Source organism: Phyllostomus discolor, chromosome 5 (genome assembly GCF_004126475.2).
Source record: "Phyllostomus discolor isolate MPI-MPIP mPhyDis1 chromosome 5, mPhyDis1.pri.v3, whole genome shotgun sequence".
Classification (NCBI taxonomy): Eukaryota; Metazoa; Chordata; class Mammalia; order Chiroptera; family Phyllostomidae; genus Phyllostomus; species Phyllostomus discolor.
The window spans coordinates 133,355,561-133,383,086 of NC_040907.2; the positions used below are offsets into that span (position 1 = coordinate 133,355,561).

The window sequence follows — 27,526 nt, forward strand, 5'->3', positions numbered from 1 at the left end:
TCCCTCACACTCTCCTTTTGAGTACTCTTCCCATCCCAATCTCTGATTTGTTCTCCATCACTATAGATGTTAACCATTTTGAGAATATCCTACAAATGTAATCACACAGTGTACAATCTTTGGAGACTGATTTCTTTAAATCTGGATGATGCTATTGAGATTCATCCCAACTATTGTGTGTGTAATGGTTCATTGATTCTTGTTGTCATGTAGTTTCAGTGTATGAACATGGTTTGTTTAGTTGTTCACCTACTGATAGTCATCAAGACTGTTTTCAGTTTGGGGTACTATGCGTAGAGTGACTACAAAAATCCCCTGTATCAGTTTCTGTGGGAACATGTGTTTTTCTTTCATTAGGATAATGCCTAAGAGTGCATCATATGATTTTACAAGACACTGCAAACAATTTTCTACAGCGTCTGTGCCATCTTGCATTGACAAAACTCTTGCTCTAGTTGCTCTGTATACTTTGAACTTGGGTTGTCAGTATTTTTTTTTTAAATTTTCACCATTCTAATAGGTGTGTAATGCTACCAGAGTGGTTTTAATTTACATTTCCCCAAAGGCTAATGATGCTGAGAATTTTTATGTGTATATTTGCATCCTTTTATCCCCCATGGTACAGAATTCTATTAAAATTCTTTGTCATTTTTTAAACTTTATTTTAGAATAAATTTATATTTATAGAAAAGTTACAAAAATAGTGCTGAGAATTCTCACATACCTCATACACAACTTATTTTTAACATCTCACATTCAGGCACATTTATCATAACTAATAAGCTAATATTTATACATCATAATGAACTGAAGTCCATGTTTGTTAGATATACTCAATTTTTACTTAATGTCCAGTTTTTGTTCCAGGATCTCATCCAGGATGGCATTTTAGTTATTAGTGACGTCTCCTGGCATGCCCTTAGACTGACAGTTTTTCAGGCTTTTCTTGTTTTTGGAAACCTTGTCAGTTTGAGGAATACTGCTTGGATATTTTGTACAATATCTTCAATTTGTTTTTGTCTGATATTTTTCTCAAGGTTAGACAGAAGTTATGGGTTTTGATGGCTTTGCTTATTTTTAATAGGATTGTTTTCTTATTGTTGAGTTTCGAGAGTTCTTTATATATTATGAACACAAGTCTTTGGCAGAGATATCATTTGCAAATGTTTTTTTCCCCTGCTTGTTTTTTCGTTCTCTTAACAGTGATATTCTTGAACAAGCACTTGATCTGCAAAATATATACAAAGAACTCACATGACTCAACACAAGGAAAACAAACAATCCAATTGAAAAATGGACAAAGGACTGAACAGACACTTCTTCGAGGAGGACATAGAGCGGGCCCAGAGATGTATTAAAGGATGCTCAGCATCACTAGCCATTAGAGAGATGCAAATTAAACCACAATGAGATACCACTTCACACTGGCCATCATAAACAAATCAACAAACAATTGCTGGTGAGGCTGTGGAGAAAAGGGAATCCTAGTGCACTATATGCAGACTGGTGCAGCCACTGTGGAAAACAGTAAGGGATTTCCTCAGAAAACTAAAAATGGACCTGCCTTTTGACCAAGCAATTCCACTACTGGGATTATACCCCAAGAATCCTGAAACACAAATTCAAAAGAACCTATGCACCCCAATGTTCATGGTACCACAATTTATAATAGCCTAGCTTTGGGAGCAACCTAAGTGCCCATCAGTAAATGAGTGGATCAAAAAACTATGGAACATTTACACAAGGGAATACTACACAGCAGAAAGAAAGAAGGAGCCCCTACCCTTTGCAATAGCATGGATGGAACTGGAGAGCGTTATGCTAAATAAAATGAGTCAGACAGTGAAAGACAAATACCATATGATCTCACCTTTAAGTGGAACCTAACCAGCAAAACCAGCAAGCAAGCACAACAGAACCAGGGACATGAAAATAAAGAACAAAGTTATGACAGTAACCAGAGGGGAGGGGGGGGAAGAGGAAGAGTTATCAAGGAACCTATATAAAGGATATATGGACAAAGCCAAAGGGGGGTAGGATGGAGGGTGGCAGGAGGGAATGACTGGGGTAGGGGGCAGTTGTGGTGGGGAAATTGAGACAACTGTACATGAACAACAATAAAAAAATTTTAATTAAAAAATAAGGTGTAGTTAAGATAAAGGTTTAAAATTTGATGTAATCCAATTTATAATTTTTTTTATTTTATGGGTCATGGTTTATTGGTCATTTCTAGGAACTTCTTAAATAACCCCAGGTTGTGAAGATTTTCTCCCAATGTTTTCTTCTAAAATATTTATAGTTTTAGATGGATTGTTCTGTAAATGCCAATTAGACTCAGTTAGTTGATGATGTTTTTCTTTTGGTTTGGCTTGTTTGTGGCCCACTCGAATTCATAGGTTTATGTCTTTTGCCAAGTTTGGGAAGTTTTCAGCAATTATTTCTTCAAACGTTTGTTCAGCACTGTGCTCTTTCTCCTGTCCTTCTGGGACTCTGATGGTGATATGCATACTAGAAGTTCTGCTGTCCCATAGGCTCCTTGAAGTTCTGTTCACGTTTTCTCTGTATTGATCAGGCTGGATAATTTCTGTCACTCTGTCTTCAAATTCACTGATTTTCCCCTCCATGTCTCCTCTCCATTCTTTTACTGATTTCATCCAGTGAGATATTAATTATGGTTATTATATACTTTGGTTTTTAAATTTCCATTTGCTTTATATCTTCCATTACTTTCATGATTCTTTATAGTTTAATATTTGTTTCAAGAATGTTCACTATTGTTCATTTAAGCACTTTTATAATAGCTCTTTTGAAGTCTTTGGCATATAATCTAAATATTCATTTCATCTTATTGTTGGCTTCTATTTATAATTTTCCATGCAAGTTCAGATTTACATGGTTCTTAGTTTACTGAATAACTTTGGCAATGCTGTTGAAAGAACATGTTTAGAGAGACATGTAGTACTCAAAGATTCTATAAATATTTGTGTCACAAGGGAAAAAACAGCTAAAGTCTGTCTTTTTGATGATTTACTAAAAATTCCTTTTTGGAAGGTTGTAGTTTAACAATTGAAATTGAAACAATATTATATTATTCATTATATATTTTAATTACAAGATATGTTTCTTGAATGGTAGTAATAGGAAAGACTGAATTCTCAAGACTAACTACCTGAGACTTCAGGTTTTGTTTTTGCCTTATACCATATTTCCTATGCACAGAATAATGTGAAATCAACCAGTTATTATCATATTTTTTCATTATCAAGTATAATTATTTTATCTTCTATAGGCATAGTTATTTTTCTTTAGCATGGCAATACATACTTAAGTAAAAGCAAAGATGAAATTATCCCACTTGCAGAGAAGGAAAATAATAATTTCTTCTCCCCACATATGAGACTACCAATCCTTCCCTTGTAAAGCAGGACTGGAAGCGGGGAGAGCACACAGGGCACACATGGCTCCTCTACAGTCTCGCTAACTCACTAAATCTGCCCTTGCAGCAGTGTGGGTTAGAAACTGCTACAAAGAACACACCAGGCTTTGTGTGACCACAAGGCATCCACACATTTTGCTACGATAATGGTGACAATTCTTTAGGGAAATTCTACTTGCCTTGTTGAAAACAACAAAAAATAGAAACAAAACTTAAATAAAGGCAAATAACTAAAAATAGAGAGAAAACAAATAAAGAAAGAAAAGAAGGGGAGATGGAGGGAGGAAGAGAGAGAAGGGGAGGGAAGGAAGAAGGGGAGGAGGGAGAGAAAGAAGAAGGAAGAAAGAAGATGCCTCTCAAGTGCCACAAGCATGTCTTTCGATTGAGACACAAACATCTTTACATTTATTGTATTTGTGGCACTTTGGTTTTTATAGTCTGAGATCCAAATTCTAGTTCTGCCATTTCCTAGCTCTATGCCCTCATTCTCTGGGCTGCTTGCTAAACCCTCAGACAGTGGGTACAACACCTCCCCGCAGGAGATGCTCTGAGGTTCAATAATGTGTGTTAAAGTTTAGATCCAAACATAGTGCCTGGAATGCAGAGTTGGCATTAAATAAATTATAATCTCCTTCTTTTCCTCTTTCTAAGAAACAATTTTGTTTATTCTCGAACAAAACTTATCACATTTAAAATTGCTCTAAGGAAGAACTTGCAAATTTCCTGTCATAACTGATTGCAATGCTAGATAAGAAAAAAGTTACAAAATCTAAGTGTATGTGAGTAATGTCTATTTAATGGGGGTTTGAGATTGACCAAAGTATCTCCTCTTTCAGTCATCCTGAGGTATTCCAGTAACACTTCTAGGTAAGATGAGATGAAAACAGCTCAATGAAAAAAATGCCTAAATAAATCCAAACTATTTGACATTTTGAGGGATGGATAACACTGATAAGATTTTAAAATAAAATTAACATATCGTTGGTAAATTAATTTTTTTGTAAAAGCCTGAATCATGTACTTTATTTTTTTCCCATTACCATTTAGTCTCCTTATACCCTTCTCCCCCACTGCAACCCCCACCCTGTTGTCCATGTCCATGAGTCCTTTTCCCTTTTTGTTTGGCCCTTCTACCTTCTAACCCTACCCTCCATTATTAAGAGATGTTTAGTATTAAGCATTATTTGAAGTTTTACAACTTAATGAAGATATAGACTATATTTTCTGCTACACCCAGGAAAAATGTAATTTTCACTGAAGGAATTATAATACAATTAGGAACTTTTGCTTAACAACACAATTTAAATGGTGGACTAAATTTTCTTTTCTTTAAAAGAACAGAAGAAAGAACTTACTTCTAAGATTGTGAAGCAGCATATCTAGTAAAGTCATAAATTTTGAATACTGAATAATAGAAAAGTCCATGCCTTTAGCCCACAAAAATCCAGATACATAATAATCTAGTAGAATGGCTTCTTTAAAACAGGTTTGAAGGTTTTTGAAATTCAAAAACATGGCCAATTTCCTGTAACAAAAAGAAAAATTCAGGTATTAAAATCAGATGAAATATTGAACATTTGCTTTTCTGTTTTGAAAATGTAAATATTTTCCTTGAATGAAAATTTATTAATGTTCATAATCTATAAATATTCATAGCTATATCTAAATTAAGTCCAAAATGACATTCAAAAGAGAAAGAGAGAGGAGAGAAAGAAAGAAAGAAAAACCCTTTTTGGTCTTCTTCTTCTACTTCACTCATTTCTAATTCTCTTCCTTCTAGGCCTCCTTTCTATTTTTCCATCTTTGAAGTATAGTAATGACTATGATTTTTTCTTTGAAATTCAATGTCTTTTTCTATTCTACAATCAAGTTTCTTTTCCTCCTGACAATTTTCTGAAGCTCGATTGTTAAATATTTGTTCTTTTTAAAAAGAATTCCAATTATGTATATCTGCTCCTTTTTTCTATAGCTATAATTTTCTCTTTAACCTTCAAATTTTTTCCAATCAATTTCCTTTTAATTTTACATACTTTTCTCATTACCGTCTTCTGTGTCCCTCTGTGTTTTCAGAATGTTAATTCTCCCTTGAGCTGCTTATAAATTTTACCTCTGCAAAGACTGTTCCTTTTCTACTCTGTTTTACACATTTATCATCTTTTATTTCTTATTACCTCTTTCTTGAGTTTGTATATCTCTGTTTCATGTTCTTGTGGTAATTGCTTCATAAGTTTTTTATTGAATTCAAGATAAATATTTGACCTTATTTTTTTTAACTGCTCATGGCTGTATTTTTCTGGTGTATTTAATTTGCATATGAGTTCTTTTTCCTTGTAATGTCTTTGTATGCGTATTTCTTGTTAAGTACTCAGACCTGGCCATGTTACAAGCTATTTTCTGTATGAAATAAGTTGCTGTCAATGATTCTAGTTTTACATTTTTTAATTAGTGGGAAAAAAAGAAAAAAAGTAAGACAGGTTTTCTTTACTATGACATAAACAATCTATTTCTTGTGAACATAGGAAGGACCCTCTCCAAGCCTTTAACACCTGGTCCTGCTGCTGCAAACACGAGTTCTTGGAATGGCACTTCAGGGTTGTGTCTTCAGCTGGGAGAGTAAGTATATTTTTACCTCATTCTAGGATCTTCAAATATGTATATCCTCCTAGTCCTCTCTCCTGCACTTTTGCTTTATCTAAATGCTTCTGGCATTCATCCTTGTATTTCGTGGTTTGGGCCTTCAGCACGCTTCTTGTTGGAACAAAGATGTAATTAGTATTTCCTCATTGCTTATATGTGATTTCTGAAAGAGTATGTGACAACTTTATACTGCTTTTCACAAAAAGGGAAGTACTTACTAATCACAGTATTAAAATAAATTACATGATCAGAATAATAAATGCAGCAGGATTGAACAAGCCTCAGAATAAATAAAGCTGAAATTGTGTTTAACTCTCTTAATATCCACTTCATCTACAGTCAGATCAGGGTAGACTTCAACTCCAAAAGTGAGTTCTGACTCTTCTAAGCCAATCGTGGTAGTCTTATCCCCTTCCCGTAATGCCATATGACGCCATTCAATACATGGCATTCTCTGTAATAACTATTGGTCCATGTTGGGCACTGTCCTAAATTGTTCTAATTAATTCATAACTAAGGATAAAGTACATTTTTTTTCCTGTAGAACAAAAATACAAAAGGGTAAATAACTAGGTGTTATTGCTACTGACAGCCAACTTATAACCATAAGATTGTGTCTCATTTCTTAACACTATTGAGGCCTTGTGTTAATTAACTCTGGAGTCAGACTATCTCTGAATGTCCTGTTATGTGACAGTATACATATACACGTGTGTATTTTTTTACTTTTTAAGTCAATAGGATCAGTTTTTCATGTTGCATGCAACTGAAAACATCCTAATTGGCATTCATCAAGCACACCACTCAGTTGGTGGATACATGTATGAACAGACAAGCACCAAAAAGGAGGAGAGGTTGCCTTAGCAGCCAGGCATCTTCCACTTGCATTGGCTATCAGTCAGCAAGATTTATTTTTCCATGTTGAAGGTATAAAATCATTTAGTCTTAATTGAAAGTCATTAAGGAAACATCTACAGTAATAAAAACTTCTAGTATTTTAATAGAAACAATAAATGGGCCAATGGAACAGGTAGAAAGCCCAAAAACAGGCCCAATATATAATGGGAGCTTGGTATATGACAGAATGTATTTTAAACCAGTGAGGGAAATATGAACTCTTCAGAAACGGTGCTGGGAACAATGACTAGCCATATCGAGAATAAAATGCTACCTCATCCAATACACTAAAGTAAAATCCAGGTGGTTTAACTAAAGCAGCAATGCAAATTAGTACTTTATTCTGGAATCACATTCTTTTTACTCCCTAAATTTGGTTACTTGTCACTCCATTGATTTCTGCCACCTATTATTGTTAAGGAAAAGTCAGAGGCTTGCCTAATTATTTTCCTGTCTAGGTTACTCCCCTTATACCAGAGATAAGGTCATGTATCAAGTTTTAGACAGTATTTAAAGTATTATTAAAATGTTAAAATCAAAGCTTATATTTTATGAAGTTGGAATTTTTTTTCTGATTCACTGTGTTGGCTGTATATTCAAACACTTCCTAATTGTTTTAATCTGCATTTTATATGTGTTTTCTCAAATATGTTTTCCACATTACTGGCTTAATTTTCAGCAAGGTAAAAGTTCTGCATTGGTTTTACTCTGTAGTATCTTAACCTAGTTCTACGAGCTTATTTACATATTTTATCATCTTTTCTTTAACCCGTAGTTTTACAGTACCAATGTCCTCTTTAATCACCAGCTTTTGTCTGGTGCTTTCTTCTATTTCTAGCAGTTAATCTTCCTTCTAAGTGTACTCTTCATCTGCCATCTCCATGCTATGCATTTTAAAAAACTAAATACTTGGCCTGAATAGTTACACTTGTTCTTTGCTTTTTATTTTTATTTTTTCAGTATTTGATCGTATGTGCATGAAGGTAGCTGCTTGCATAAGAGTATTTTGGTGCAATTTCTTTGACATCCTCTGCCTTTACTCTCCTCAAATTCCCTCCACCTCTTTTCCTAGTACCAGGATCTTAACCTTCAACTTGAAGTGCAAGGCTAAATATTTACTGTTTTTATTTTCCATTCAGTCATTTCACCCCAAAGGAAATTATGCAAGGAGGAATTTGGAGCCAGTGGTTTGAATTCAGTTTCCATACCCTGCTGGCAAATCTGTAAGCTATTCCTCTGGGGACAAGGAGACAGAGATGGGGGAAGGGGAGAGGCAGTCACAGCTGTAGAATGAGAAAATGCAGGGAAAGAGAAAGATGCTTCATAGTGACTCAGGAAGTTTTGCTACAGTGATAGGTGATGTAATTATCTCACCAAGAATTTAGTGAAAATATTACATTATTTTTGCATGCTCTTTAAATTTTTGCATGCTCATTTTATTTTTTAAGATATGATGACATGCAGAAATAATCCTTAAGGCAAGAACTGAACAGTTTATGAAAGCACGGTTATAGAAAGGTTATTAAAAGATTTCTTAGTGCTATTTCTGTGTTTAAATAGTTATTTTTAATTTTGTTGCTATCATTTTTTCAAAAAAGATTTGGGTAGATCTATAGATAAAGTCAGGGATACATTAAAACATAATCGATACTGGTTAGGAGATGATAAGAAATGTACCTAGATATTTAACTTTGCTTGCAGTGTAGTCCACAGATATGTTTTAATGGTACTTTAATGTTTTATTTGGTTGGCTGCTTTAATGGAGTATAATTTTTTTAATTATAAAAGGTAGAAAAATATGCTAATTTCCTATAATTAATTTAAATAGGTTTATAGCTTTGTAGACCGCATGCTTTTTGCATACTTCTGTCACTTAGTGACAGGGTACTTAAATTATATCTCTGTTATGTTGAAAGGTATTTAATCCCCATTTATAATAATGTTATTTTAAATGGAAAGTGAATGGATGATTGCAAATATTTCAGGATTACTGTTACAAAAATCATATTAAAAACCTCAAGAAAATTACTTTGCAAAGAAATGGCTCCTGATATAACACTGCTATCATTTATCCAAAATTGATGTCCTAAAATTTGAGATTACTTCAGGTGAATTCTATTAATGACACAGTTTAAAAAGTCAGTCTATGTTGAACTTGCTTGTTTCTATACCGCTAACTTCACCCTCTGTATCATCTCCTTTGTCCTAGACTTCACCTCTTAAAGATTAAAATACTTTTAGAATTTAGATACTTAACGACAAAGACAACCAATAAATGAAAAAAAAGATTGTCACAGAAGGTATGATATACAGTACAACTTAGGATGTGGTAATAAATAAATCTAAAAAGCATTTGTCCACAATACCTTTTATTTGATATTAACTGCATTTAATATAAAATCTTTTATTTATAATATTTGATAAAAATAAATTTAAGCTATATTAAATATCTGTCATTTGCATTAAATTATTTTGCCTAGTATTAAATACCTAGCTCTTGCTTTTCTATGACCAACAACATTTGGGATTATGTAGAAATGGAAAACAATATTTTACTTCAATTGTAAATAATCAGTGATATTAATACAATGGGCTTTATTAATCAATTTTGACACTAAAAGTTAGAATTCACAATGTGCATTCATGTCTACAAAAATGGTAAAATCACCATGAAATACTTGTTTTAAAATCAGTAAAATTTTTTATTGACAATACTCATCAAGATGCAGATAGCAGTATGGCCAAATCACAAATCACCTACATTCCCTGCAGGATTTGCAGGCACTAGAGGTGAACAGCATCTTGGGAAAGGCCTGTCAATGTCATTCACCTGCTCTTAATATGCCTTCCCTTCTTAGATTTCTCTTCCAGCCAGTACATCTGTCATATTTCCTTCTCAGTAGTAAATCACCTCTATTCCATAATATTTCCGAGATTTGCAAATGATAACCACTGACAGAGTCATTTTCTATTTGTCCATTATAGTCCATAATATCCTGCTAAAATCTGGAGGACTGGCCTGCAGAAATCTTATGCTGGGACATTAATGTCCAGGACATCACATTGTCCCACACATTACAGCCAATCAAGATTCCATTATTAGAGCCAGATGATTTTTAAAATGAGTGATTACAAAAATCACCATTTTGGAATTTGTGTGTGGGATACATCTGACTAGAGTTCTAAGTATGTGTTCTATTATAGAAATCAATGGTCTTAAAAATAAGATGTACATATGTTACAATTATTGCTTATGAGCTCAGTTATACTCACATTTTTAAGCAAATGTATGAAATCAGAGTACTCAATATAGCTCCATATCCAATAAAAATCACAGGTGAATGGCTAATAGTCAGAATTTCCAAAATAATAAAATATATTTATTATTCATATTACAGAAAATACAACATACTCTTTTCATGATGAACAGAAGACGTAAACATTCTTGTGAATATTGACAGTTTTATGAATAAAAGGGAAAAGAAACAGAAAACAGCATATGGTAAAAGCTGCTTTTATCTCATAAATCCCTACCTTCAGTTAATATTAACAAGTTGGTTTGAAATGCATATCTCCCATAAAGAAGACTGCTGAGCATTGCAAAGTTAGTTGTTTGAGAATTTTTGTATACCAGAGTCTGGAGATATTTAGAAAAAAGTTTAAAATACATAATAGAATATCATGCTCATTTATAGATGCAAAACTACAACTGTTCTATACTTGGTTGTAATACTGAAGTGCTTACTTTTGAACTCCATCTATATCCTCTGCTTGCATTTCTGTGATTTGGGCAACTGAAAGAAAATCTGGAGACAGAATCTCTTCATGTTCCTGGAAGTCAGCAGCATCTTTCTACAAAAACAAACACAAAACAAAAACAAAACAAAACTATTCTGAGTTATCTCAACATATGTTTTATATATTAATCCCAACAATATCAAAATTTGTTCTTATTGTACTCTAGTTGCTATCACGGTTTTGTTTTAATCTTAGCCCAAGGATATGTTTATTGATCTTAGAGAGACAGGAAGGGGAAAAGAGAGAGGTAGAGAGAAAAACATTGATAAAACATCGATGTGAGAAACACTGGTGAGCTGTCTCCCGAACACGCCACAACTGGAGATCGCACATGCAATCTAGCTATGCGCCCTGACCCAGGATTGAACCCACAGCCTTTTGGTGTATTGGATGATGCTCCAACTAATTGAGCTACTAAGCCAGGACAGGAAAAAAATTTAAGACAACAGTCTCCTAGATTTCCTTTTTTAAAAAATTATTTATTTAGCTTTGGGGAGAGGGGAAAGGAGGGAGAAGGAGAGAAACATCAATGTGTGGTTGCCTCTCACATGGCACCCACTGGCGACCAGGCCCATAACCCAGGCATGTGCCCTGACTGGGAATTGAGCTGGTGACCCTTTGATCTGTAGCCCATGCTCAATCCACTTAGCTACACCAGCCAGGGCTAGATAATCCTTTTTATTTTCTGTTTTTAAGTAAAAGTTGAATGGCTACTCAATCTATCTTTTGTACATATGTAAAACTGAGTGATGGTTTTCAATTAATAAATATTTTTAATATCCACATATTCCTCATTGAATTTCGGATTCAGGAGGAGACAAATACAAGTAAGACTTGCTAGCCTCAAGAAGCTTAACATCTAGTGGGAAAAGCAAACCAAGGTTGACTTTAAAACAAGAAAATGAAATGGTAGACCATTAGAAATGTGGCATGCAGTCTAAATGAAGGGACAAGAACCAGGATAGGACTAGGAAAGTCTACAGACAGAAGGTCCAGGAGTGGACTTTGTGAGATTAGGCATGGATAGTGCCCCAGATGAATGAATCAGCAATGCCAATGTGACAAAGAAGTAACAGTTGGGTATTAGTTCTGTAAATATCAAGTAATTCACAATGGTGCCTAGGGTACAAGTAGGGGACTAGTTGGATCTAAGTGGGAAGTCACCAATAGGAATCTATTGAGGGAGACCTTAAATTTAATAATTCAATAAATATCTATTGAGTGATTACAAGATACAAGATACTGTGCAAAGAACCGTAAACATTTTACACCCCGGCTGGTTAAAGAATGACAGGCTAAAGGATTTGCTCTTATTAATAGAGTAGTGCTTATCAACCTTTTTCATCTCATGGCACACCTAAGCTAATTACTAAAATTTTGTGACACACCAAAAAATGTATTGTTTGCTGATCTGACAAAAAATAGGCATATTTTGATTCATTCACACTGATAGCTATTGTAGTGTTGGTGGCTGTCATTTTTTTATTTGACCATCTAAGAGAAAAGAGGTCAGTGCCTCTGACTAAATGGTCAGGTTTTGTATGTTCTAAAAATTCTTGCAGCACACCAGTTGAAAATCATTGTAATGGGGCAACAGGACACCCATGAAGTTTTTGAGCAGTGGAATGGCAAGGTAAAATTGCGCTTCAAGGAAGGGTAGTCTGTAGCAGGGTGAAGGTAAGGCAGGAGCAGAGAAAGGACACAGAGGAAGAGTTAAATGAAAGGGTTGTTAAAACAGTTCAGGAACAAGGCATTGGGCAGTGGGACTAGACTCCATACAGTGTGCATGAAAAGAAAGGGGTGAATGCAACATACAATATATGGGGGACTAAAAGAGGAAAGAACGAATGGAGTCTCTGAGTTTCTGAAATAGAGGACTAAAAGAAAAAGGGCCTCCATCAGCATGTGTGCCACCTCTGTGTGACCTAGACAAAGGTATCCTCTCTAAGTGCAGGAAATGCTAAAAGTCTTAAGGCTGGCGCAGCCCTGGGCCCAAGTGCACCACTTGTGAAGCCAGTATAGTTGCAGCTCCTGCTCAACCCTCAGCCAAGTTCTTTTGTCCGGAGTAAAATCTGAGAAACCGTACATGGTACGCTCGTTATACAGAATAGAAATTGGAGTCCTGGAAGATGATGCTAGTTTCAAAAAGGCAAGATAATGAGTTTGGTTTCAGTCACTGAGTTTAAGATGGACTATGCCTATTAAGGAAGAAATGTTTCGAGGTTAATTAGGAATGCTAGACTCAGAAGGGTCAAGTTTGAAGATCCTGGCTTAGGAATCACTGCAAGTGTGAGAATGGATGAAACTGCCCAAAGCCAGAGCAGGAAGAGAAGGGCTGTGAATGGGATGGAGGAGGAGACAGACACAGACACGAGTAAGAGCAGCAGCCCCCCAAAATCAAGGATTGTGAGGTTTTGGGGAGAGAGGCTGCAAGAGGTTTTCAAGTCACCAAACAGCGATGTATCCTTCTATGTGAATAGGCTCCAATACATAAGAAAGCAGAGAGATGCTTTGCTATACTGAATGAGATGTCCCAAATTTTCCTTATTCTTTTCCCAGAGTAAAAAAATCTCAAAGCTAGCAGTTATTGGTAATGGCAATCAGCTTAATGCTTATATTTAAATTAGGTTGTTTTACTTTCATTTTAAAAAATCTAATTTAGAAATAAGATATACTACTTCAATAGCTATATTATTGCAATGTAGGGTTAGCAAATAACCTAAACAACATCATTCTAGTAGATTAAAATCTCAATAAGACAAAAACACTTGAGTACCTAATATATCATAATACCTTGCACCTAGTAGGCACTCAGATACTTGGGAATTAAATTAAATGCAGTCAGTTTTTAGATAGGATAGTATTTTAGTCCACAATACTTAAATATATATTTGGTTAAATGTTTGTCTTTTATAAATATTTTTACTAGTAGCAGTAATGTATAATTATCCCTGTACTATCAATCCCATTAGGTTATAAATTCCCCAGGGACAGTTATTCAATCTTTTATCTCTTTTAGAATTGTACAAATCCCAGTCATGTCCACATAGGTTGTTAATAGGCTGCCTGAATTCATCTCCATCATAGGGTGGCACTGCTAGACGATGCAGCGCGACGAACAGCAGGACTTGGATCTGAAAATCTCATGAGGTCTGACTACTGATTAATTGTGAGACTTACAGCAAGCCATATGAACCTAAATTTGGATTCATGTTGAAAAATCATTTTTGATATGTTTTAATACATACAAGATTGCTATCATTATTAATAATGAATAAAGATATTCATGAAAGGTACATTATACAGACATTCAGATCAATTTTATTATATTTAAATTTTTTCTGGATTGGAAAAAATAGGTCATGCAAGAACTATATGAAAAAAATACAATAATCTTAAATTTTTATATAATAATAATTCTACTTAAAATGCCTATGATTACTGCTTCATTTTTCTTCCGCTAAAACTTGAGAGCTTAAGATAATCATCTTGTAGGAGGGTTTGTCTCTGGTGTCGTGTTCTCATTGTTTTAAATGGAATTCCTGGACCTATTTTAAACTAGAGCTCTTCTTATGTGTTTGTTTATAGAGTGGTTAAAAATCTTTAATCTTTTAACACATGTATTCTAATTTGCACAAATTGAAGATACAATAGAAAATTCATGAATAGGCTAATAAAAATGTGGCTATGTAATTGTGGCTTTCTCTGTAAAATTACATCTCTGACTAGGAAAATCTGTAAGCTAAACTGCAGTATAACTCATTTTACTCCACCAGCTGGTGGATTTTAGCAGTTTTTCCAGAAGCAATAAAATTGAAAGCCTGATATTATTTGACAGATAATCTTTTCTCTGAATTTTTTCTCTAATGTCACCTAAACCTTCCACATTGTATATACGTCTTCCTTGTAGAATCTAAGGTTTCTGGGGGCATCTTTGTATCCATCACTGGCAGTGCCTTAAAAGATTCTTAATGTATATTCCTTAAAAGAAAAACACATTTCACCAAAGATGACTAAAGAGGGGTTTCACAGTCATAGAGAACACGGAGTGATCTACAACTTCCACACTTGAGAAGACTTTCTTTATGCCTGAAAATAAATGAACTAAGAAGCAATACTGTGTTGAACCATGTTGGAGCCTGAGGCAAAACGGGAAAAAAATCAGTTATACCAAGGCTCTCTTTATTTAACACTTTGATCCACGGGGACTTTTTTGCAATAGTTTTGATTTTTTAAATATTGTATTAAAATATAGTTTATTTTTACTGCTGCATTTTTGACATCCCTTAAATTTTGTGCTCAAGGGGAGTGCCTCACTCACCTCACCACAGTCCTGACTGTGCTAAACAGCTAATTTAAGAAAAAGAGAGTTGAAAGAAGGCTAAGTTAAAGCAAGAGCTAGTTCTTTAAAATAATGAATAAAATAGGAAAACTTTTGGCAGATGTGATTAAAAATAGACAAGAAATAAATATATGCCACATAAGTGGGAATACATTTCAAATTAACAAGGAAATGTGTGATTTTGTAGGAACATGTAAATTATCAAAAGTGACCAGGGGAAAGGAAAAAACGGAACTGACCAAACATAAACTATGCTGAAAGTCTACTTTTTAAAAAGTCACTGTGCCCAACATGTGAAATCCTACCTAACAAACAAGAACACAAATTCTGTTAAGTGTAATAATTATAGACTGTAGATAATCCATTTTTAAGAAGCCAGAATAATCTACACACAAAAACCTGGAAAGCACGAGAAGAAAATTATAAACCAAAATCATTAACAAATTCAGATGCAAAAATTCTAATTAAAATATTGTCTTAGTGAATGGGTAAACAATGAGATCATGGAAGACATCAAAAAGTTTTTGGAAACAAATGAAAATGAATACACAGCAACCTAAAACCTACAGGACACAGTGAAGGCAGTCCTGAGAGGGAAGTTCGTAGCAAAGCAGGCCTATCTAAAAATGATACAAAAAATTCAAATAAATGACCTAACCTTACATCTACAAAAACTTGAGGAACAACAACAAACAAAGCCCAGAGTGAGTAGAAGAAAGGAAATAACTAAGATCAGAGCAGAATTAAATGATATAGGGACTAACAATACAATTCAAGGGATTAACAAATCCAGGAGCTTGTTCTTTCAAAAGATAAACAAAATCAACAAGCCTTTAACCTGGCTCATCAAGAAAAAAAGAGAGAGGACCCAAATAAATAAAATCAGAAACAAAAGAGGCAAAATCATAACTGATACCACAGAAATACAAAGAATCATTACTATGAAATTACTATGAACAACTATATGCCAAGAAATTTGAAAACCTGGGGGAAATGGACAAATTTCTAGAAACATATAATCCTCTAAAACTGAGCTGAGAAGAAATGGAAGGCCTGTATAGACCTATAACAGCTAGTGAAATTGAAGCAGTAATTAAAAAAAAACAAAACCTCCCAACACACAAAAGCCCTGAGCCAGACAGGTTCACAGAAGAATTTTACCAAACATTTAGGGAAGAGCTAACCCAGATTCTTCTCAAACTATTTCAAAAAATCTAAAAAGAGAGAAGACTCCCAAACTGTTTTTATAAGAGCAGTATTATCCTAATTCCAAAACCAGATAAAGACACAACAAAAAAAGAAAACTTCAGGCCAATATTGCTGATGAACATAGATGCTAAAATCCTCAACAATATATTGGCAAACTGCATCCAGCAACAAATTTGTGAGATTATACACCATGACCAGGTGGGATTCATCCCAGGGATACAAGGATGGAACATTACATGCAAATCAATAAATGTAATACATCACATAAATAAAAGGAAAGACAAAAACTACATAACATATGAACAGATGTGGAAAAAGCATTTGATAAAGTACAGCACCCTTTTATGACAACAACACTCATCATAGTGGGAATAGAGGGAGCATTCCTCAACATAATAAAGGCCATATATGAGAGACCTGCAGCCAACATCACACTCAACAGGCAAAAACTGAAAGACTTCCCCCTAAGAGTAGGCACAAGACAAGGGTATCTGCTCTTACCATTTCTGTTCAACATAATATTAGAAGTCCTGGCCCAGTGATCAGACAAGAAAAAGAAATAATAGGCATCCAAAGTGGAAAGGAGGAAGTAAAGTGGTCACTATTTGCAGATGACATGATAGTGTACATAGAAATCCCTATAGACTCCACCAAAAAGCTACTCAGCCTAATAAATGGATTTGGCAAAATGGCAGGGTACAAATATTCAGAAATCAAAGGCATTTTTGTACACGAGCTATGAAATATCAGAAACAGAAATTAGGGGAAAAATCCCATTTACTATAGCAATAAGAAAAATAAAATACTTAGGAATAAACTTAACCAAGGAAGTAAAAGACCTCATCAGAAAACTACACAACACTGAGAAATAAATTAAGGAAGACACAGATAAATGGAAGCAACTATCATGTTCACGGACTGGAAGAATTAATATCATTAAAATGTCCATACTATGCAAAGCAATCTATAGATTCAATGCAATCCCTGTCAAAATATACCAATGATGTATTTCACAGATACAGACCAAATATTTCAAAAATTATATGGAACCATAAATGACTCCAAATAGCTTCAACAATTTTGAGAAAGAAGAACAAGGTAGAAGAGATGACAATACCTGAAACAAATTATATTACAAGTCCACTGTAATCAAAACATCCTGGTACCAGCATATAAACAGATACATAGACCAATGCAACAAAATAGAGAGCCTAGAAATAAACCCATGTCAATGCAGTCAGTTAATATTTGACAAAGGTGTGGGGGACATAAAATGGAGTAAAAATAGCCCCTTCAATAAATGTTGTTGGGAGATTTGGACAAGTACATGCAAAATAATGAAACAAAACCACCAATTTACACCATATACCTAAATAAACTCAAGATGGATAAAATACTTAAATATAAGTCACAATACCATAAAAATCCTAGAGGGAAACATAGGCAGAAAAATTTCAGATATCCTACATAACAATATTTTCACCTATACATCCCCTAGGAAAAGGGATATAAAGGAAAAAATAAACAAATGGGACTATATCAGACTAAAAAGCTTCTGTACAGCTAAAAAAATATCAGTAAAATGGAAAGGGAACCAACCACATGGGAAAACATGTTTGCCAACATTACCTCGGATAAGGGGTTGATCTCCAAAATACATAAAAAATTCATACAACTCCACACCAGGAAAACAAACAATTCAATTAAAAAATGGGTAAAGGACCTGAAGAGACACTTCTCCAAGGAGGACATAGAGAGGGCCCACAGACACATGAAAAAATGGTCAACATCACTAGTCATTAGAGAGATGCAAATTAAAACCACGATGAAATACCACTTGACACTGGTCGGAATGGCCATCATTAATAAATAAATAACAAGTGCTGGTGAAGTTGTGGAGAAAAAGGAACCCTAGTACACTGTTGGTGGGAATGCAGACTGGTACAGCCACTGTGGAAAACAGTATGGAATTTCCACAAAAAAACTAAAGATGGAACCAGTGATCCCACGACTGGGATTATACCCTAAGGACACTGAATCAAAAGAATCTATGCACCCCAATGTTCATAGCAGCATAATTTACAATAGATAAGTACTGGAAACAGCCTAAGTGCCCATCAGTAAATAAATGGATCAAAAAACTATGCTACATTTACACAATGGAATACTATGCAGCAGAAAGACAAAAGAAACTCCTACTCTTCACAAGAGCATAGATGGAACTGGAGAGCATTATGCTAAGTAAAATAAGCCAGAAGGTGAAAGACAAATACCATATGATCTCACCTATAAGGGGAACTTAATCAATGAAACAAAAGAAATGAGCAAAACAGAACCAGATACTTGGAATAAAGAACAAACTGAACACCAAGGAGAGAGGAGGGGGATAACTGGGGAAAGAAGGGGAAGGGGCAAGAGAAGAAACATGGATAGAAGACTCATGGGCACCGACAATGTGAGGGGACTGACTGTGGGAGTAGAGGGGGTAGGGTAGGGGAGAGCAATGGGGGAAAAGGAAGGACAATTGTAACTGAGCAAAAATAACAAAATTGCAAAAAAATAATAAAATAAAATACTGTCTTAGAAAACTGAATCCAGAAATGTACTAAAAGAATATTAAGCTGTCATTGTGACCAAATTAGGTTAAATTCAGAAATGCAAGGATGAATCATCATAAACAACTCTAACATAACTTTGTAAGTATACAATTGTATGTAGGAACTAACTCTTTAGTCCCACTGCATTGCATTTATATATAATGTAGGAAGGATTTAATTTTTTAAATTTAAAGGTTTCCAATAAATCTTTTCTACCAATTCCTGTTATTAAACTTTTGATAGTTTTTAATTTCTTTATGTCCCATGCCTTTCTTATTATGTTTATAACCAAGTACAGTTTAATCAACTTTTTGCCATTTCCATATATAATTAATTTCTAATATAGAGAAAAGCAATTGGTCTCATATATTCATGTTATATATAACCACCTTATCAAATTTCTTATTAGCTCAAATCATGTAAATACAATGCCAGGTTCCTTAGGTATGCAATCATGTAATCTTCAAATAATGTTTTTTTTTTATTGCCTCATTTCTAAGATTTAAACCACATATTTAGTTTTCTTATTTTATTAGTTAGAACCTCTACAATATGTTGGATTATAAAAACGTTACTAGCCTGAAACCCTTTTTTAGTTCCTGGTTTTAATACAAATAGTTTCAGTATTTCACCATTCAATATGGTGATGTTTGGCAAATAATTTTTTCATGTTCAGCTTTTCTTTTTCTATGCATGCTTTACTGAGAGTTTGCTGCTGAATTCTAGCAATGTCTGCTATACATTTGACTTATCTATTCTGTCCCCCTGACTATTTTGTTCATTCTTGTACCCATTCAGGAATACACATAATGGCATGATGTGATAGTGGCAGTCAGTCCATTCTCTGTAAGAGCAGAGAGGATAGTTTATTTAATAAATGAAGGTATCATAATTGATGGTTCACATCTAGAAGAAAACAAAATGAGATCCTCATGTCAAATAAACAATACACATCTATCACACATTAAGTTTAGCTGTTAAAAACCTTAGTATATTAAAACTTTAAATATTAGAAAAAGATTGAAGATTATATTTGTGTAGCCTGAAAGGGCTGGAGGAGGAGGGCTGGAGGAGGGAGATGACTTTTAAAATAACACAGGAGACACAAAGGCCAATAGTAAGAAGAAAGGCAACCCCAAATGTTCGTCAGTATCTCCATACCCAAAGCCAATATTCCCAGAGGTTCTCAGTGTCTGATAAGTCATACTACTGTACATTAACATTTTGAGGTACATTAGTACTTTTCCTTAACAATATTTTAAACATTTTGGCATCTTTCCCTCAGCCTTGCACAGGTTGATTCACACTATGTGCTGTGAATGGCTTCAACAGATACCTCTTGAGTAACATTGAAATTGCAGAAACCTCATCATTTGCTGTTCAAGCTGAGCCCTAAGTGTTTCTCTCTAACTTGCTGATAATAGAGTGGCGGCTGTTTTCAAGGTCCCTAGAGACCACCTAATATACAGAGAATCATCGATGGTCTCCTCCAGGACATGCTGAGGATCTCTAAGACAAATGACAGTCATCTTCCCACTCAAGACTATGTAGTCTTCCCACTCTTGTGCTGACCAAGCCCTGAATGCACAGAGGAAATGTCATCTATCAGGGGTTGTGGTAACGCTAAGGGACATAATCCAGAAGGAGCATTTACATTTTCCTTTAGGTCTCTGACGTGAGTTGAAGTATAGTCCTTTCAAGTTTACTACTTAAAGGATTGTATTTCCCAAACAGTATTCTTGAAGATAGTAAGAAAGGCAGTTTATGAACAAACTAATGATAAAAGATTGATGATTGAATTCTTGGTGTTCACTTATAAACTCATTTACAAATTCACTTATAAGCTCTTTTCACTTACACATATGACTACAGCAAATATTTATTTTTGGATTTTTGTTATTTTTCTATTCTTGTGCATTTATACATATGTCTTGCTAAAAAAGTTTAGTCTTACCTTTTATAGGGAGACATTTACTCCATTGTTACTAAAGAACCTGGAATGTTAAATTCAGAGAGTTGGCAAGAAGAGTTTATGCAATGTCATAGGAAAAATATTTTCCTGGACCTGCATTTCATGCCTGCTTGCTCACAGTATCTCACAGACTACATTTTAATCTATGATAAGTACCCCTACTGGCATATGTCAGATCACCTATGATTTTAATTAGTTATATTTTATTGAGTGCCTACTATGTGATTGGGATAATTGGATGTTTTTATTTTAGGTGTTGGCAACGAACAACAAATGGGAAGCCTCAGACTACTGGAAGCTTATGCTTTATTTCCAATAGACTTGGCAAGAAAAGAAATATTTCACTACTGCTTGGCTCAAATGAGTACCTGGTCTTTTGGCTAAGTCAAATTTGGATGCCGAATTTATTAGAAATGACACCATAAGGGACCAGGTCTCAGGGGTTCAACTCTGGAAAGAATCTGATCTGAGAAGAACCTTTCAGTAACTAACTGAAAAGCTGTGGCCTTGGGAACAGACTCCAAGAGAGAGAGATTTTGCCATCTTTTCCATCTAACCCCTGACCCTCCTGTCAGCACAAATGGGTAGCTGGCAGAAGCTGTCACTCTAATGAATGACACAGCTCTATGAATCAAGCCTCTTCTCTGTGAGCTACAGCAACTCTGCTTTTATTAGAAAGGAAACATGGAATTTCCACCATGCAGCATATTAACCTGTACTCTTAGTAACTGAGCACAGCTAAGTGAGACCAAGTTCCAACTGGATTTCTTTCGTTCGTTACTAACGAACATATTGAGCATATCCGGAATCATCATAGGGAAAGCTACTCCTCCAAGTGAACAAGTGCACCTACTGACAGTGCTAACACAGCAGATAGTCATCTACAGTCTGCACCTAGCTCATTCACCTGACTCATCACCCAGTATAAAAACCAGATGATTTTTCCCGCAGAGCATGGCATTTCTTTGCATCTTTAAAAAAAATTGTGGGGTCTTTCTTTCTATCTTTAAGTACACGTTCATTAACACTTCAAATTATCAGCCTTCTTAGAAAGAGTATTATCTACATGGGTAAGTACATGTAAGTATACACAGACAATTGTGCACTGCCGTAAGTAAATTTTTGTATATATTTAAATAAAGCAACTTTATTAGGAAATTTCCTATGCCATTTTTGAAATTGTATTACTTACTTCGAGATAACAAGGGAGTAATGTGTTTATCACATTAACATATACTTTTTAAAGTATGCTAGTTTCAAAGGCTCTGAGCAGAGACAGCATAGCAGGCCTTCACAGTCTGCCTAGAGAAATGGGAAGAATCTGGATGGTGAACGACTTTGTATATTTCCGAGCAAGCAAACGAATTATTGGCTCATTTATAATATTGCAGCTAATACTTCCTTCTACACAGAGAACGTTGTTTAGACTAAGGTAGTTGAGTACACAATGTTAATATAACATTATTTACCTCTGGGGCCTTAAAAACAAACAAAAAAATCCCTTCAATAGTAACAATATGGTGGACTCAGTGTTTGAAGACTTAAACATTTTTTAGCAATATTTGCCAGAGCAGATATGTTCTTAATAAATATCTCAGGATACTAAGCTTATGCGTAATTAAAGTTACCTAAAGCCCATTTATTATTGAGAGGTGACGCTAAAGATACATCTTTATTGTACACAGGAAACCACTGGGGCTCAAGGAGGTTAAATGACTTTCTGTTAGACAAGCTGGTGATGAGCAACTAAGCCACAATCAGAACGTCGATTTCCCAGGTGTTCCTCCTTTCTCCAACCTCTTACGTATTTATTTGGAGAAATGGTAAAATAACAAGGGAAAAACCAAGCCCTGGCCTTCAAATATAATCCAGTACCAATGAAGAGTTATTTTCTGACACCTTTTCATAAATCGGAATTGTGATCGTTGAAAAAAAATTAGTAGAATTTCCAAAAGGGATTGACTGGCTCATTTAAAATTCCCTTTTTAAGTGCATCAAATCCGGGAAGAAGCTCCTAGCTGTAAGGTCATTTAGGCCTGAAACCGAAGGGTCCAGTCAATGGGGGAATTGCTACAGTGTAACAGTTTACACTCCTGGGCACGAGGGGCGCGGGGCGGGCCCAGGCCGGTTGGAAAAGGCCAGCGGAAAGGCACCGGGAGCGCGGGGCGGGGCCTCCGCGACCCTAACACCGCCCCCTGGCCCCTACGCACCGCCCCAACTCTTCAGCCCTCGACTACGCGGCGCCCCCCCACCTGGGCCTAGGACACCGCCCCCGCAGGGGCCTGGGCCGCGGACCCCGTGGACCGAAGGCGTGCGTTCGAGGGTTGTAGGTACCGATGGGGGACGACGTACCTCCGAGTCGGGCGAGGTTCCCGCCGGGGTGTTTGCCACAGGGGTCGTCACCCCAAGAGGTAACCCCAAAGAAGACGCCATGATCTCGCTGCTGCAAAGCGGCCCTTCGTCGCCTAGGCAACCGGGGCGGGGCCGGGGTCCCGAACCTGGGGAGGATCCTAGCGCCAAGCAGCTTCCGGGCCGGGGGCCTAGGCTGCACTTGGGGAAGTACGGGACTGGCTGGCGCTAGCAGCGGGAGACCCCGAGGAGGCCGCTGCTGGAGGGGCGAGGGGTGGCTGGGGGCGGGGGGGGACTGCTGAGAAGGCCTCTTAAATCTTTGGGTAGGGACCTACCGGTTCTTTTTAGTAAGAGTGAAAGCAGGAAGAAAAAAGAAAGCTTATTTAAATAAGAGCAATTTAAATGAGCTAGTATGTGGAAGTTTCTAATGCTAACACATAAGCTCTCAATAAATATTTAAGTGAGATATATTATTGGAACTTTACCATCGATTGACACTTGATATTGAGGAATTATTGCAATTTTAAGGTACTATGATGTTATTGTTATATTTAGAAAGAAAATAATTTCCTTATCTTTGAGATTAACTCTGAAAGATGTATTGATGATGAAATGATATAATGTATGGATTTACTCCAAAATAATAAGGGGAGTAGAGATATAATAGATGAATCAAGATTGGGTACATGGTGGTGAGAGTAGTCAGTATATTATTCATATGTTTGAAATTTTCCATAATAAAAACATTTAAAAACAATATAGTTGGTGGCTGTATGAGTATTCCTTTCTGCTTTGAAAGTAAATTGTACTTTGCTTGTAATCACCTGCATGGGGGTTTGCTATGTAGGAAGCTTACTGTAAAAATCAAAATTAGACATTTAAGTGTTTCAATTCTCCCACCTGTAAAATGCCATAATTACTGTGAGGATTTTTTTAAAATTCTCATCCCAGGATATATTTTGCTGTTTTTTCTTTGTTTGTTTGTTTTTAAGAGAAAGGGGGCAGGGAGAGAGATAGAGACATGGATTTATTACTTCGCCTATCCATGTATTCATTGGTTGCCTCCCGTATGTACCCGGCCCCGGGATGGAACCTGCAACCTAGGTTTGTGCTCTGACCAGGGATCGACCCCGCAGCCTTTTTGGTGCGCAGGATGCCGTCCCAACCAACCTAGCGACCTGGCCAGGGCTAGTGTGAGAATTTAACCTGTTAATATATGGGATTGTTTAGAACAGTGTCTGGTGTCTGTAAATGTTAGATATTGTTAAGGTTAGTTTTAGTTTGTATTGTTTCTCCTAACTTGAATCCATCCTGTATACATCTGCTAGGATAGTATTTTGTCATGAACCACTTCTTATGTCTTCCCATTGTCTTTCAGACCAAATGGAACACTTGGCTTTAAATCACCTCATGAGAACAGTGCCTTTCCATCACATTGTCCCCCAGTTCAAATTATGCACACAGTTTGTACAGTCAACTTGTGTTCAAGCAGTGTCTCTGGTTTGGTGTTTGGATAATTTTTCAAGTAGGTTGTAATGGTGTTTTTCCTCCTAAAGACACTAGTTTAGTTCTTAACACTCAGTATTCATTCAACAATGCATTTATGATTTCCAAGCCTATTTTAAAAAGACTACGTTAGAACTTTCTCAATCAGTGGAAATATAGTCAATCTGTAGTGATTGCCAGAGTTGATACAAGAGCTACGGCCTTACAAACTCATTATAATGTGTAACTATTTGATTGTTTCCTTCTAATCACTACTTCAAATACATTGAAAATAGCAAGTCACCTGCTAGCTAAGAACTCTACACATTCCTTAAAGTTAGCATTTGTTTCTCTAACCTACAGTTCTAATTTCCTCAAAAATCTAATGTATTTTTCTGGCCTTTACTTGTCATGTCATTTCTTTGGCAGTTTTCAGATTTCTGCTCCCCTAATTTGAACCCCAGAACTAGATGGTGTACTCCATTAAACATAAAGTCAATTTTCATAGTGATGGGAAGCTTACCTCAGGGAGAGGGGCATTGTTTTGTAGGAATTCTAATTTTACTGTATTTAATGTAATTTATTGGAGATGTCAGTTTTAAGAAGGCAGTTTAATATTATGGGGCACAATTAATTTTTGCCCAGAAAGAAGTGATGTTGAAAACACATTAGCCTGAAGGTTACTTTCTCATTTCCACAAGTCAAAGCTAATTTTAGTCTCCCTTTTCTTTCATAGGGAGGTGCAACAAAGAAGACACATCTCAGTAGATGTGCTTTCTTACATGGAAAGGTCAGTAAACTCTTCCTTCTCAGGTCTCTTGAAGATAATGGCTTCTAACCAAAGCCTGCAAAATTCCATTTGTTATCTTAGTTTATTGTTTCAGGCTGGATGAGAAAAGGAAACATATGGGTCTTTTTAAAACAGATTTCTGACTTGTACCACATTACAGCTTGACATTACTGTCTGACCAAGTGGACCAGCCTCCGTGCAGGCAAAAGCACCCCAGCCTCCACACCTATGTAACTATGAGGGGTTAACAATGGAATCAACTTTGCTAGAAGAGGGGCATTTTCATTTTACCAGTTGTAGTATTGGATGTTGAAAAAGGCCATACTTTTAAATACAAGAGAAGCATTTAAGAAAAGGCTACATAATTGAGTGAGGGATACGGATGGGCTAGGGCGGCAACAGATAGCAATGAACACTGGGAGATTTCAGCTGTCTTGTAGGGTGAGAAAACATTTCCGCTCCACCCTCAGGGTTCCTGTGTTGCTGGCTCATTGTAAGTACGCACAAAGTACTTTAACAATACATGAAACAATGTCCCTAATGGGATAAATTACCTATTAGTAGTTCAAACAATGATTCCAGAGGTTTTTAATCTATTAAGTAACACCCAGTATAGTCTTAAGTGGATCAGACTGGAGATATCCCAATTTGTCCTACAGATGTTACAGAGAGACCACAAAGTTCTGGAGGTGGAATTTAGATAACATATTGTATCTTAGCCTGCAAATATCTTGAAAGTGTTGGATGTAGAAGAATATATAAAAAGCATTTTAATTTGTGATTAAAATTTATTCTTTATTTTGTATTTAATTTTTAGCAAAACAAGTACTCCAGTGGCTAATCAATCTTAAAATACGTTTGGTTTTCTTAAATCTTTACCTAATCCTTAAATCTGGTCTTCTCATTTCAATCAAGTGCCTTAATCCACTCAAGTCATATGTGAGAACATTTTAAAGTCTAACCTTAATAAACCACTTTCAGGAGATGGCATAGTAAACCTACTATAGCACAATGCATCTAAGACTAACTCATTGTTATTGGGGGAGGGAATGATTTCCAATAAAAGGTACGATTTTGACAGTGTCCATGTAATACTCCAACTTATCTTCAAAACTCCACTTTCCCATTGTTGGGATATCTGTTTTCCTCTCTCTAGGTATTTCTTTTGCAGTAGGTCCTTATGCTCTTCCTACGAAAATTTAAAGCTTTTCTCCCAAATCAGAAAATAACTCTCTTCCTAATCCATGTACCTCTTTAAGAGTTTTGTAATTTGTTCATTGATGCCGACCCCAGCCAGTGGGGCCTGTGTGTTTGTGGCTGTGACGAACACATTCACATGGACTACAGAAGTCCTGTGGAGAAAAGGGCACGGCATAGCCTCTGAGAGAGAGGGCCCTGACCCCTGCCTGGACGGGCTTTTACTGCTTTCCTGGGTACATTACATTGAGGATGGTCCTTGTTTACTATGCATAGGTTTGCTTTAGGTGATTATCTTTTACAGATAACAAAGAAAAGAATGTTGCTAATTACTTCAAAGAAAAGGATGTTTTACAAATGCAAGGGGAAAAGTGGTTGAACTGGTTACACTGCGTACTTGGGAGGTTTAGCACAGATTTTAGGAAGTTCCTTTAAAGATATGCAGTAAACATTTGCTGCCTCAATTCAGGGTAAGGGAGTTTTAGCAAAAGGCAAGCCTCAAAGCAGTGTAGGTACAATGCAGGCCTGATTCCCCACAGGAGAACTAATCCATGGACTTGGTTCCTGTGTGCTGACTTGCTCCCTGCCAGTTTTCCAAATCAGGGGCTGGGCTACATTCACCGCTGCCATGCGGATAGGTTTTCTATAGTTCATTTTCCTCCTGATCAACATATTGAAAAAGTGGCCCTTTATCAATTTCATGCCTTTCCATCCATTTCTTACTTTCGTTGCTCTCCTAAAGCTGTCCTCTCAAGGGTTGCCACTGGGCCCTGTCTTCCTGGGTGTGTGAACATTCTCTGTTTGCTCCTCTTACCCA

The 27,526-nt window shown here is 36.0% G+C and overlaps 1 protein-coding gene across 2 annotated transcripts in view; it reads right to left on the minus strand.

Annotated features, from left to right (window-relative positions):
* Positions 1 to 23,385, minus strand: part of CABCOCO1 (ciliary associated calcium binding coiled-coil 1) — a 116,829-nt gene extending 93,444 nt beyond the window's left edge. The window contains exons 1-3 of one of the 2 annotated variants that reach the window (XM_028512487.2): positions 23,241 to 23,385; positions 10,716 to 10,822; positions 4,792 to 4,961 (exon numbers count right to left, since the gene is read on the minus strand). In XM_028512487.2, coding sequence (XP_028368288.1) covers positions 4,792 to 4,961; positions 10,716 to 10,822; positions 23,241 to 23,321 — 358 coding nt within the window. In that variant the 5' untranslated portion in view covers positions 23,322 to 23,385. The remainder of the gene's footprint in view (positions 1 to 4,791; positions 4,962 to 10,715; positions 10,823 to 23,240) is intronic. The other variant, XM_036026914.1, reaches the window with a different exon arrangement.
* Between the last annotated feature and the right edge of the window lie 4,141 nt (positions 23,386 to 27,526).